At 37.6% G+C, this 14,825-nt stretch overlaps 1 protein-coding gene across 4 annotated transcripts in view; it reads right to left on the bottom strand.

Annotated features, from left to right (window-relative positions):
- The window catches only part of khdrbs2 (KH domain containing, RNA binding, signal transduction associated 2), an 80,312-nt gene that overhangs the window by 57,146 nt on the left and 8,341 nt on the right, over positions 1–14,825 (bottom strand). For 2 of the 4 annotated variants that reach the window (XR_013901076.1, XM_026189986.2), the window contains exon 2: positions 10,610–10,737. Coding sequence is in view for 2 of the 4 variants with exons in the window: in XM_026189986.2 (XP_026045771.1) it covers positions 10,610–10,737 (128 nt within the window). In the remaining 2 variants the exon portion in view is untranslated. Of the gene's footprint in view, positions 1–10,609; positions 11,075–14,825 lie in introns of those variants that run through there. The other 2 variants (XR_013901075.1, XM_080288106.1) reach the window with 1 other exon arrangement.

Below are 14,825 nucleotides of genomic sequence, written 5' to 3'. Positions count from 1 at the left end.
TTAACTGGTTTGCCTTTTGTAATGGCATCTCAGTATTTGCAGCATGTTTCATTGTGTTGCAAATGCGCTGTCAAACTGATGAATGTACGTCTCAGCCGTCTTGTGTTTTGCCTATTTGCATACATTTTTCTAAAGGAGAACTCCATCAAGAATTAATCCAACAGAGGTGTGTGAGCAAACAACAAAGTTCTGTGTGGCTCCACAAGGTGCTACAGTTAATAAGGCACCTCACTAGAGGTCCCCGTGGTTTTTTTAGGCTGTCCATCAATGCTACACGGGTGCGATGCTACATTGGTGGGTAAGTCTTAAGCTGCGCTCTCAAAGCTAGGACACCCTGCAGGCACAGGTAATCCCCACAGTAATATATGTAATACACATCAGTTCTTCCTTTCCCAGTTTTACAAACAAGATCATCCCAGCTTCAGCTTCTGTACCGTATGTTCCTAAACTCCAACTTTTATTTTAAAGATGTCAGTAAACACAGATGTTTCTGTGTTAAATGATTTAAAAAATGTTGACACAACAAGAAATGCCTGTGAGTTTTCATTTAAAAAAAGGGGTTATTTTCTGTTCACACTTTTTGGTTGTTGTGTTTGCATTCACACCAAATGTGAAAGCTGCCTTCATCAGTGACTGAGACCTGACATTGGATTCTTCGTCACCTTTGCAGACTTGTAAATCAAAGGATGAAAATGTGTGAACCAAGAGTGATCCCAAACATGGAAAACTTGGAAGCAACGGGGAATTATATGCACTGTATTAGTTTAATCCTGGTGAGCTGCACAACTTAATGTCTCCAGCTTGACAACTACCAAATCCTGTAGAAAAGGTTTTGTAATTTTAAAGCATCACATTTAAATGAATGAATGAGTGAATGAATGAATTAGAAGGTCTGATTATATGGGGAATACCACATATGTACATTATTCATAACAATACTGCCACTGTTGTCTATAAGGGGCTGGACTGATTTGGTGAAATCACTCCTGCTGGCTTTTGCCTTTTATGTTTTTTTTATGACGTCCTATGTTTCCTACAATGCTGAGATCTTTGTACACTTAAAACAGACCCATTTGTGAGTGCAGACCAAAGGTCTTTTTTCCATACATTCAAAAAATAATGACACTTTGAAAATACATTACAAGTTCATTTTTATGCTCCTAAATTTAAAGTAATAAATGTGATTATATGAGAAAAGCTAAATAAAAGGCAAACATCAAAGGAGGCACTCAGCGCCCTCCTGATGTTTCCCCTCATATTTATTTATTAATTTTATATATTTTTAAGTGCTAAAGCAGCTTGTTTCCATTCTTCAGTATAAGGTCAGTTCCAAGGGAAGAATACTGACATTTTGCACCTTGTCGAACCACTGTGGCATTGCATATCTAATAACAAAACAACTTTTTAGCTTTCAGGTTGGAAAATTTGTTGCCCTTTTATGCAGTGCACTGGGGCCAGTCAAGATCAGCAGATGTCCTGAGGGCACTCACTGCCAGGTTAGTGAGCTGTGGTACTGGGGAAGTCCAGGTCCTCTCTGATAGGAGGATTAAAGCTTTAGGTAGAGGTTTATGCTTTAATGACAGCTTGGGATGACTGGGCTGCGAGCGTGTCAGATGAGTGTGTCCTATCAGCCCCACGGACATTAAAGGAAGCAGATGAGTGGTTGTTTGGGGAGCAGTGTGGCAAGGGGAGGACACCTGGTGAGCTTTTCAGAAGGGCAACACAGTCAAAAGCCAGACGTGTTGAACAGAGGTTGTCTGTAAATGTTAATGCTAATCAGTCATTTCTGTCGTGTATCTACAACTTTTGTCTAAAAAATGAATAAAAAAAGAAAAAACATAGATACAGACCATCTTTAGGTGACATGAGACATGTGATACAAGTCATACTTCAAGCTGGATTTTCTAAATATTTACAGTGAAATACTTGGAATAGTTCATCACAATAGAAATGCAATATTTTCCATTCATATATATAAATTCTGGAATGTGAAATAAACAACATGCTGCGATCTAAAAGACAGCTGAGAAACAAAGTCATTGACATCTAACTGTGTGGAAAGGGTTACAAAGTCATTTCTAAAGCTTTGAGGACTCCAGAGAACCACAGTGAGAGCCATTATCCACAAATGGAAAACAACTGGAACAATGGTAAAGCTTCCCAGGAGTTGCCGGCCTACCAAAATTAATCCAAGAGTGCACTGACGACAGTCAAACATGGTGGTGGTAGCATGATGGTGTGGGGCTGGACGACTTGCTGTTATTGATGGAACCATGAATTCTGCTCTCTACCTCAAAATCCTGAAGGACAACTTCCAGCTATCAGTTTGTGCCCTGCACAATGATACAAAACATACCAGCAAGTCTATTCTGAATGGCTAAAAATTGAATTATGACTGAATTATGACAATACTCCAAAGAAAAGTGGTCCAAAACGCCTCCACAGCAATATGAGACTTAAGTCACTGTAAAAGCTTGGTTACAGTTCTTGTTGGTAAAATGAGTTATTATTTTAATGAGGGAAATTACTTATTCACATAGGGTCACAAAGATTTGGATAGGTTTTTCCCTTAGTAAAAGATAAGCTAATTTAAAGGCTTTATTTTAAATTTACTCGGGTTGATTTTGTTTAATAATAACATATCTGTGATGAACTGAAACATTTAAGTGTGACAAATATGCAAAAAACCTAAGGAAGAGGGAAAGAACAAAGACTAACAAGTTCACACAAACCCAGCTCCCTTCTCGCAAGTCTATAACAGCTCCATGGCTTTTAAATAAGAAATACAAGTTGTTCTCTGAAGCTTAGTTTAGAATAAAGTGTGGAGGTTTCTTAAAATGAGAATAACATCCAGTTCATTTAAAATTCACAGTGTATTGAAGTGAAAACAAGAGAAAGACAAGTTTTTACTACTAATTAAATGTTAACTATTTAACATTACAAAGCTTTTCTGGTCTTTTGCAGCTGAAATAAAAATTACCTTATAAATGATCTGTTACTAAAACTGTAGTTTTGTAGTATCATCAGTTAAACTGAAATAATTTGCAAACCACTGCATTCTGTTTTTATTCATATTTTACACAGTGTCACAACTTATTTGGAAATAAATGGGGTTGCATTTCCCTCTTCTTTAGTTTTGTTTGCATATTTGTCACACTTGAATGTTTCAGTTCATCACAGACATTTTACTTATTCAGCGTACTGAGAGCTTTACAAACCACACTCAAGATGAAACAAAACGAGAGCGCATGGTGAACACTTTCACTGTGTTTCACTGCACATTAACACAAATCTTCATACAAGGTTTGTGTTAATGACATTAATGCAACGTATTATGGCAGTTAGTGAATCCAGGCCAACAACTAACTAATGGGATAATTAATCAGTAATAGCTTCTTGGACTAAAAACACTATTTGGTTGCATCCAGCAGACTTTAATTAGCATTAGCGACAACTTGCAGCCATGCTTGTGTCTATCAAATGAAACCAAAAGCAGTATTCACTGTCAGTTTTGCTTTAGTTTGGTATCGAATAACTTAGGCTCTTTAGCTGCTAATTGCCTGGCTGTGCTCACCAGCTGCATTCTAACTTTATCTGATGAGTGCTAACAGGCATCTAGCAAAGAATGGGTTTATCTGTGTTTTGTCACTAAAATATCCGCCTGGTGAAATAAACAGGAAAGATGAGAGCGTGAATCAGCAAAGTAAAACTGGGCTTTGAAAGCAAAAATGAGCTGACAGATACTAAAATGCTCTGTAGTGATGAAGGGGGGAAACAGTGTGAAGTTCTCTGTGAGCTCATTGATATGATTTGTTCTATTCTATTGATTAGACCATTGATTGAAAAGGCAACAGAGTTGTTTTCCAAACATTTATTAATTTTTATTGTTCGATTTGGAGCCAGAAGTGATATTGCAAGGGATGGATCTGAGGAATGGCACACACAGCCCAAAGCACACCTATTTTTAATACCTACTTTACTTTAAATGTGGCTATACTTTACAAATTAATGTCATCCTAAATAATTTCAAGCGACTGGTGACTGAGTATTATTAGAAAATTGTTTACCGAGGTCTCAAGTCAAGCGAGGATGAGGGCCATTTTTTCACAGACATCGATAGAAACTGGCTTCTTTTTGAAGCCCCCTGAATTTCCCCTGCTGGCTTTAAAGCTAATATTGAAGGCTGCATCTATCTTTTATACAGGCTGTGCCTTCTTGCAGATATCTATCCATTACAATTTGCATGAGATTCCTATAGTGCATTTCATTTTGAGATAATAGTGTCAATCAACAGCATACTGTGGATTTTTTTTTGTTGCCATATCCAGATATTTCACTTGATTCTGTCACATTTCTAAAAACGAAGGCATTATGTACTACCAGAAATGGACTGTTGTTAATATGGGAAGGCACAATCTTACAATTTTTTAAGTCTCACGAGCAGACATCACATCACACAGTCATCACATAAACACTAACTCGGTAGGATCCCGAGTTGGAATTGTGATTGTATCATATAAGTGCTTAATTTTAATTCACACCCTGTACTCCCTTGACTGTATTCAGTACTTATCTAAGGAAAACACCTTTCCCCGTGATAGGCCTTTCTTTAGGACATTGACATCTCTGGGCAGACAAAAATGGGATTTCTGTATGGGCAGCACTGCAGCCACAGCACTATTTAAAGGTCACAATAACAGACAGATAAGCTCAAAATTGTGGCATCCACAAGGACAAAATACAGTTTAATGTGTTTTGGGCTCTCCATTTACCTGCAGAGGAGATAGTTAACCTGCTGAGATAATAGTTTGAAAATACCGGGTTGAAATGTGTCCATTTTATTTAAGAAAAATCATTATTCTAATAAAAAGGGAACAACTATTTTTTAGATAATATTCTCGTATATTCAGTTTTGCAGAAATCCCTAGCTCTACACTCAAGGTAGCTGACAAGGTCAGCCAATTAAAAACCACTTCATACCCCAAGGTTAAGAGATGCTAATCAAACTGTCTCATTAAACAGCAGAGGATAAATTCTAGATGAATCTAAATGATAATGTCTTTGCTGATTATCTTAATCATATTCTTTTGCTGAGTAAATAGTAACCTTAGAGCAAAACTTCAAGACTTTGACGAGAACCCTGTGTAAGGTTCATTTGTTTACATACCAAAGAAAGGACAGATACAGATGAACTTCTTTCACCTGCTAACTGAACTCAACGCTGTTTCAAGGTCTCATGGTGTTTTTAGAGAAGATTAAAAATAGAAATGTTGGTAAGGTCACTGAAGCAATGTCTCAAGGCCAAATTTCTTTTTTTTCACAGGCTGTATAACAAAACAAACAAACAAACAAAAAAATTGCTGTAGATTTTGCAGAAAACGTTGCAAAAAAACCCCACACGGGTAATTCATTATCTGATGGGTCAGTCTGCAACAGTACATAAGATAAAAGTAGAAAGGTGGTGTAGAAGCTGCAGTTTTACCAAGCTGAATTCATGTATTCCACACATGCTGCTGCACAATTTTATCAAGATTAAGACACTTTTACAAACACACTGTTTGCTGTAGCTGAAGTATTTGATCTCAATTATGAGGTTGGCTTACTATATTATATTATTTGAGCATTTCCATTGTAATTCCACAAATGTTGAACTTTATACACAGTAAAAATAATCTGCAAAGATACAGTAAAATGTGCTGTTTTAAAATGAAGGAATTTTCCATATTATTTTTTTTACTTATGTTTTTAAACCACACGTTGTTTTTTTTGCCATTTACAGAAATTTGCTGTTAAAAAACGGGTAATGTGCTGGAAGAAAATTACCAAAACATTTTCTGTTTTCTGTTTTTTCTTCTTTTTTTCCCCACAGTGTACTGATGAGTCAAAACATTATGAACAATCACAAGTGAAATTATCTCAGAAAAACAGTGCATTTCAAGATCTGAGATTCAAATGAACAGGCTTTGAGTCACTGTGTTTGATGCTGGTGAAATGCTTATGGTAATGGTTATTGTCAGACAAATGGGGCAGAGAATATTCAAAATGGCAAGGTTTGAGAGCAACACCTAGTCACAGCGGTGGGTACCTGGATAAAATAGTTTGGGGGCGTGGGGGGCAAACTATAGACAAGCACCCCAGTGTTGGCGGAGACGTGCAAGTGAAACAGTGATCTGCTCCAGTGCACAACTTTAATGATGTTGTGCTATCGCAGGTTAAGTATGCAGGATATTCGTCATGTTTTAGCTCATGAGTGTGGTTTAAGTGTGTGATAGTGAAACACAGATTAAAGTATGTTCTCAAGTGATCATTTTGTGCGGAGAAAGAAAGAGAACAGTGAAAAAATGATCTGCTTGTGTCAGAGGAAGATCTGTCCAGAGGTTCTAAATGACCTTTTTTTTTTGCTAATTTTAATGATGAAAAACAGTAAAAAAACTGTACATTACCTCATTTTTTTTTATTAAAATGCCAAATTACAGTTATTTACTTACATTTCTGATCAGAAAAATTTGTTTTCTTGGTTCACTGTTATGATTTATTAATTTTTGACTTCTCGGAGAAGGCCAATGTTTGGGCATAAATATGTGATTCAGTCCAGTGAATTCAGCTGAAATAGTTTCTTTTTCCTTGTTTTTTTATGAAAGGTGGTCTAATAAATTTGTGCAGCACTGATGTGCAAATTGCAAACCATCTCTTATAAATGAAAACCATATCCCCGTACTATGCTGTGTCTGTATTGATTTGGCAGCATTCTTTGTATCTGCATACATTTGAAATGCAGTCAAGTGATACTGTATTAACAAGCAAGTATACTGTGTGGTCTATACTTGAGTCAATGACGTTATCTAGCATTATTATACACTTGTGTGACCCTGGATTGTCTTAACGTGACTTTAACACGACCATTATCACATCTATAGCACAGAAACATTAAACTAGACTACACTGCATACATGAATTAGACTAAACAGGACTTTTCATAGGCAGTATAGACAGTTAACAAGAGGAACAAATGATAAACTAAGAATATTTGAATCCTCACATTTTTATTAACAATACCGTGCATTTCCTGCTGTGACATGTTAAAAGTGAAAACCTGCAGCGTGTCTGTCAATGTGCCATTAGGAGTGATTTCATTAGCGCTGGTAGTTTTACTCACAATTACACGTGATCTTGTCAAATCTAAAACTACTCAGAAGGATTCTCTCATGCAATAATTTAATTACTTTGCATTTAATTAGTCTTCAGTAAGATGGAAGCTGTAACCAAGAATGAGCCCTGCCAGACTACTGAAATGAGAGAGAACAGTGTTTTGCACGGCCACCGGTGACAGAAAATCTGACTGGACGTTATTGAAGAGTTGATGTCACAAACACAGAAAATTCCAGTGTAATTAAACCAATTAGTTTGTGCATCTTGGCAGGGCCAGATGTTGTGAAAGTACAAAATCAAATATCAATCAGTGAACTGAGGACCAACATTCAGATCTGTGTGACACTGATGCAAAAACATTCATTTAACTAGGTTCCCCCCCCCCCCCTAAAAGTTCTGGATATTGTGCCCAATTTACCTCATGGCTCCAAGTTTTGCTCTGCTTTCTTTTTAGTTTGGCTCATTCACTTTGCAGGCCATGCACTTGATCAGAGAGTTGCTTAATATGCCAAATTATCATTAAATGAAAGTGCAGTGTTACCAAGATGTTTAAGATAGTGAGACTGCAGTCTTGCGGGGTGCTGACTGTGCAATCAGGTCACAGAAGCTGTTGTTGGACAACTGTTTTGTCCCTCTGGACTGCAGCTTTGCTTACTGTGCAGCATTGGCAAACTTGAGCTTCTCTATTGCACCTGTGAATTTCATGTTTAAAATGATGAAAACACTTTAAATGTATTTGTTATGTACCTCCGTGCTTCTCGGGTTTTCTTAACTGCAAGCTCCACTGATTTTCATTAACCATCTAATCAGGAGCAGACTCACACATGGGACTCAAAGTGAATGCAATTAATCAGCAGGTAGGATATAAAGCAGAACATGCGCTATCTACAGAAATTTAATTTTACCTCCAATTTTTACGTTTTCAAGAAGAAAATCGATGCTTCCGCAGAATCCATATGTCTGGCGTTATAAGAAAACCCACCAGCTGAACTGATGGATGCCTGTAGTGTGTGTCAGTGCTCTTCACACCCACCCAAAAGCTTAATATACACTTAATATATTAAAAGCAGTTTGTGTGCTCTAAGTGAAACGATATTTTAACATTTACAGTGAGGATGCAATTTTGACCAATAAGACATCTTATATTTGGATAACAGATGTGGGGGAAAAAGAAGCACAAAAACACATTTCTTTGTCTTTTTCCCCCCCCAAGAAGCCAATTCAGTCACTATTTTTCATAGTGTTTAAATCAATTTAAGTGAAGAGGTCCTGAACAAAGCTTAATTAGTTGCTTAATGCTGACCTGAGGAGGAAACAGCAAATTGATTTGTATGTAGAGTCCTGTGGGGCTCCTTGGACTAAAGCATTGCCTGTGCTCAGGACAGTTTTCAGATTTCCCTCTCCTCCCAGCACCATCTATTTTCTAGTCGTGTAACACTGTACGATGAAGTCTTGAATGTACAAAAACTGAAATATATCAAAGTAGAAGCAATAACTATATGATTTTGTCTCTGGGATAATGAAAAAATACGTCAAAGAAAGTATCTGAATTTTTTACAGAAAGACTTCTTAACAATTTGTCTCATTGGCTAAGTTAAAATGCACTAATCTTCCACTATTTTTGGCAAGATACTGAACGTGGTGAAAACCATTTGGGTATTCAGAAGGAGGTGGTTTTCAATGTAGGACTAGTATTTTTCAGGTACTGGGAGTAGGATGTGTTCCAATATGTGTCTCAGTTAAGTAGTGACACGCAGTCTTTTCCCTTCTGTGCACAAACTAGACCAAAAGAAAGGCACACATTTCCTGTCAGGAGAAACAAACTTACTTTTAAACATTATGGAAGATGTGAGCAGGTATGTTGATATGTAAAAATATGGTAGTGCTGACCTTTTCAAGAGGGTGGTTAGAGGAATGAAAGAGGAAGACTGTGTTCTAAAATCTCATTTTGATGAGGTAAACTAGGCTATAAATTGTACATCCATTTTTCTTTATCAATGTAGCTTAGTGGTAAAAGTGGAAGGAACCATCAGAGGATAGGTACACTGTGGCTAAAAAGGGATACACAGTTAGGCTGTGGTAATTTAAATGATGTTCAGTTGGTACTGAGGGGAACGAAGTGTGCCAAGAAAATATTCCCTACACAATTACACTGCCACCACCAGCCTGATCTATTGATGCAAGGCAGGATGGAGCCATGCTTTCATCTTGCTTATGCCAAATTCTGACCCTACTGTCCAAATGCTGTAGCAGAAATCAAGACTCATCAGACCAGGCAACATTTTTCCAATCTTCTGTTGTCAATTTTGGTCAGTCTGTGAGAACAGTAGCCTTGGTTTCATGTTTTTAGCTGAAAAGAGTGTCACCCAGTGTGGTCTTCTGCTGCTGTAGCCCATCTGATTCAAGGTTACACATGATACTGTTACTGCTTTCCTATCTCAAAGCAGTCTGGCCATTCTCCTCTGACTTCAACATTATATTTTCACACAGAAAACTTCCTCTGACTTTTCTGATCATTCTCCGTAAACCCTAGAGACGGTTGTGTGGTGAAAATCCCAGCAGATCAGCAGTTTATGAAATACTGGCCCCAGCCGTCTAGCACAAACAGCCATGCCACCTCCAAAATCACTTAAATCACCTTTCTTCTACATTCTGGTGCTGAGAATGAACTTGAGCAGGTCGTCTTGACCGTGTCTACAAATCTAAATGCACTGAACAGCTGCTATCCGATTGGCTAGTTAGATATGTGTTACAGAAAAGTTAAACAAGTGTGCTTAACAAAAATCACGTTTCTCTAAATTAAATAAAACATATAATAATACATATTATTATACACATAATACAACATCTTAATGTCAGCTAGACACAGAGATGTTATGACAAGGGAAAAAAAGACAGGAAAGTACAGCGTGAGTATGAAGTGTATTAAAGGCTTTTTCATGAATGTCTGAACTCAAGGGCAGTGGAGCTTTCCATGACTGCAGTGGCAGTACAGCCTTTTGCTGCTCCTCAAGCAGCTGTGTGTTGCTTAGCTGCCTGACGGAGCAGCCTCATTAGACCACGTTTCAGACTTTGTCAGTACTGACGTTGCATAACTCAGACACAGAGCAGTGTCATGGAGTGATTTATGGTTACTGTTCCTCACTGTACCCTTGGGTGCTTTAGTCTGCTGAAAACTTTGGTTTTTGGTGACTACATCAAAATAAACAGACAGCATCCGGTGACTTTCTAATAGCCAGTTTGAGGCTCATGGGGATTTTAGTGTAGAAGTAGGAGTTGTGAACAGGTGAAGCCGACCTGGAGGGGAGACTAAAATGCTGCTAAAATGACTGAAAAAATATAACACATACTCTGTTCTTCTTGCACTTCCATCACAGTTTAATTGTTCGGATCACTTGCACATTTCCGAAAAAAATAAAAAATAAAATGTAGGACCCTGTAGAGCTGTTATGTCTCTTACCTTTGGATACTGTTGGACAGGAATGAGAACTCTTTCGGAGAGCTTGATGTTTTTATTGCTGATAATGTCTAGGTATTTCTTGGTGTCACCATCTTTTCTTAATTCATCACCTTCGTACTTTTCAATCTCTGCGGAGAAACAAAATAAGTAAAAAACAACAACAGATGAGATAATAATGAGTTTGTTATGTAACTGAAAAAGCATCAGCCAATAAGCAACTGCAGAATCACAACAAAACAGCGTCATTTTAGACCAGGAACACATTAGCAGAAATTTAACTCACACACTGAATATTTTGCTGACTATTTCTTATGTCAGCTGTAAATATGCTCACGTTGCAAACTTAATAACAAAAGATAATCCCGCTGACTCCTGATATGTCCTTTCACATCAGGCCCTGCAATCTCATGATCCAGTAATTCCAATCAAAATAACAATAGAGCCAGTCACACTCAGCTCGCACTACCTCACTTCATTACGAACTGAGCTCTTGCGGGCTGTCAGGAGTCTCTCCAACGCAGCACAGCACTTATGCAGATGTTGGCTTAAACATATAAAACGTTAGATATTAGCGGGTAAAAGCCATTTGGGGCGGTTAAGACTAGATCTGTAAAGTAAGATATTAGGATCCTATTTGCAGATCACTGGTTTCAATCAAACTGCACTGTTTCTCCTTATAAATTTGCAAGGTAGGCAAATCTTGTGCAAATTGACCCAAAAGTCATTTTGTGCATCCCCAGCCTTATTGCAATAAGATGAAAGATGAAAGGTGGATATTAGGTGCCCAGTTCAGCATACTATATCAGCTTGACAGGAGTGGAAAGACTCCCTGAACAATGATATCTTTGGACAATTTTTTACAACACCTGAGCTGCAAGGCTAAAAAGGCATTTAGAAATGAAGCTGTTTGTTGTGCCTACACCCTGCTTTGTCACTAATTATCAATCATTGTAAGTTGTTGCATCACAGAAACTCATAGATGTGACTACTCCTGAGTTTATATATAGAAATTCAGGAGTTTGTTTAGAAGGGAGTATTGAACCGTTCAAAACAAATATGTACGATTTTAAATTTAAATTGATCGACTAAATTGACTTAAAAAAAAAACTAAATGTCTCAATTCGACCATGTGAACATTCAAAGCTTTAGCTCAATGTTCCGGGTCTTTTAGAGAGTTAGCTTTTGCAGTTTTATGAAGTGAAGTTGATTTTCTTCACTACTGTCTGTGAAATCACATAGACGAAAATTCAACAGCCTGAAATGAACCAATTTCTTCCCACTCTACACAATCTCTGATTGTGCCTGATTGTCCGAGGAAGATCGTTTAAATTGGATCATGTTGTCTCTTTTTTGCAGTTTCTCTGAGATGACTCTCACCAGAGCTGCAGAACCGTCTGGGAAAAAAATGGAGTTCATGAAAAGTGAGCGCAAGCAAATGAGAGGGTGCCTTTTTAGCTTTTTAGATGATTAAATATGCTTAATTACAAAAAAGTAAAAAAATAAGGTTTTGTTCATCGCTTCTAAAAGACTTTCTTATATTACACAAAACCTTATATTTTTATCAGATCACTTCCACTTGTATCAAAAATATGCAAAACCATATTTTTCAATGTAGCCCAAAGCGGCAGTGACAGAAAGGACAGCTTTATGTAAACCAAGCAAACACTGAGCAACACTCACCCAGACCTTCATTACCTGCCACTGAAAGCAGACTGCACCTAATGCTGCTTGTGGAGAGCACAGGTAAACAAGACCCCTCCAACCTTTTATTTCCCTCAACATAGCTGATTCACCCCTCCTTATGTGACACTTGACACCAGACAAGTGTCCCCAGATAAGAGGAGCTAACATAATACGCCTTTGTAAAAATAACATTTTGCCAAAGGAGATAAACCAAATGCAGCTCAACACACTTTTATATTTTGAATTACTTTGGCTTTTCATACAGTGGAAAAACAAATAGTAAAGCGCTAAAAATGAAAATGAAGCATGCTATCTGAGGAAGCTAGTCTGTTTTTAATTACGCTAGCCATGGGGATGTCACAGTCAATCAGTTGATTGTAAAATGTACAAACTTGTGATCCTTTAACTTTTTCTCTATTGGCATTATCAAAAAACAAACAAAAAAAAAAACCCAAACCCATATCTACTGACGTTCATTGTTTATTCATGGATTTCTAGCAATTGTTAGCATGCTGGTGGTTAAAATTAAAATATAACTGTCACGGTTCTGGGTCATGTTGACCCAGCTTTCTGTTTTCCATGATTTGGTGTTTTTCTAGATTATGATTTATGATTTGATTAATCAGTGATACTGTTTTGATTATGATTATTATTTAGTAGGCTTTGGTCAGTGTCAAGTCTGTCTCTCTCTGTCTAGTCCGTGTCTTAGTAAAGTGTGTTTTGTTTCCTGTTTTACTTTGAAGGTTCTTGTTCCTGTCTGATGTCAGTGTTCCGGCTTTGCTCTCCCTGTCTCGTTAGGTCTTATTTCTCCCAGCTGTGTTCCCCTTCTGTCTCTAATTCCTTGATGACTCCCTCAGTGTATTTAAGCCCAGTGTGTCTTTGTGTCAGTGTTGTGTCGTTAACGTCTGTTCACCCTCGCTTCCTCTGTGTGTTCCGTTTGCCAGCCTGCCAACCTGTCTAGTTATTCTGTTCACCCAGTTTAGTTAGTGTTTTTCCTGTTCAGTTTCATACCTGCAATAAAGCTGTGTGCTTTGAGTTACTTCCGCCTCCGTGAGTCCTGCGTTTTGGGTCCTCTCTTCCTGCCTGCCTACACACAGACATGACAATAACCTGCTGTTTTAGCCAGTCAGACATTTAGTTTAAATACCTCTGTGCCTAATAGATTTTAAACAATGTTTTGTTTCCTTCGATTAACAAAGCCTTTTAGTGGAGCAACCTCAGAGATGAGGTTCGGGTCAGTGGATGGGTCAACAAAACATTTTTTTGATAACAGATGGAAGTTGACTTTGTGTTTTACCTTAGGGACTTTTTTAAAAGTATCATTTACTTTCTGCTGGGTAGGCAAGCATTATTTGCCACTCTGTTAGTCATTTTAAAGGAGGCAGATGTAGAACATCATAAATTTCCTCTTGTACTCTGTGCCGAGTTGTGCCCTGTAACTGCCTGAAACACGATCTGTTCATAGTTCACCTGCAAAATATCCATTTGAGAGCTATTTGTTGTTACGGTCAAATCGACTCATTTTATTTTGAGAGATAAACAAAAATATTGGGATCAAAATGACCCCAGTTGGTGTCACCATACAAACATAACAAAAATACTGTTTTCTGGAAATTATATAAAATGACATTTATTGAATCAGAGAATAATTAAAAAAATCATTTAAAGACTAATGTGGATTGCACTAAAATGATAACAATCAGGCTATTTTTCAGATGCTTTAAGAAGAAATCTGTTAACATTTTATTGTGATGGTTGTTTCTTACAGTAGTTTGGTAGCACTTGTGTTTTGCTGCTGGGATGAGGATTGATGGGATAGACACTTATTCTGGTCTGCAAACTGCAGGTGAACCAAAGAGGCAATTGCATATAAAGGAAAAGGAAAGAGAATAAACAGGCTTGCAATCTATAAATCCCGAGACACACTCGCACTGATATCATCTTTGTCAAAATAGCAGGAAGCAAAAGGAGACTAAAGATCAGAGAAGTAAGAATGTGCTTTGAAGGTCACTGGTTACAGTCTGCACACTGGACAGAAAAAAAATCTCATTTGGGGAGCTAAATGAGTAAAAGCCTCTCAGTGACTATTGTGGTGCTCTTGATCTTCTTTGTTGCACTGCCCAAACTGCTTCAGCAGAGCTTCTCAGCAGCCACGGCTGAAAAAAATGTTGGTTTTACTGGGCAGCTAGCACATATATGTGTGCAACTGTACAAGTTGAGAGACAGAGTTTTGCTGAGAAAAAAGAAAATATGCCCAGTCAGCCTGCCGTAGCTTAAAGTTAAATACATCTGCTGTATGTGACAACAGAGAGCATCAACAGAGACTGAGAAACAGCTTGAAGTTTATTTATCTTGGACACTATAAAGATGTCATGCAAACCTGTCTTCACAAATAAATCACCTAGTTTGTATTTGAAATTCGGATGTCAGGTTTAGCTGTATGTTTTTTTTCTCCCAGCAACTTGTTGCTCTAAGTAAACCATCTGCACCACAAGAAAACTTGATAGACAATCCTAACTTAATCTTGTTTCCA

The sequence above is a fragment of the Astatotilapia calliptera genome, chromosome 13 (genome assembly GCF_964374335.1).
Source record: "Astatotilapia calliptera chromosome 13, fAstCal68.1, whole genome shotgun sequence".
In the NCBI taxonomy this organism is placed as follows: Eukaryota; Metazoa; Chordata; class Actinopteri; order Cichliformes; family Cichlidae; genus Astatotilapia; species Astatotilapia calliptera.
Note: the sequence above shows the minus strand (reverse complement) of the source record. Positions and strands in the feature narration are given on the sequence as shown.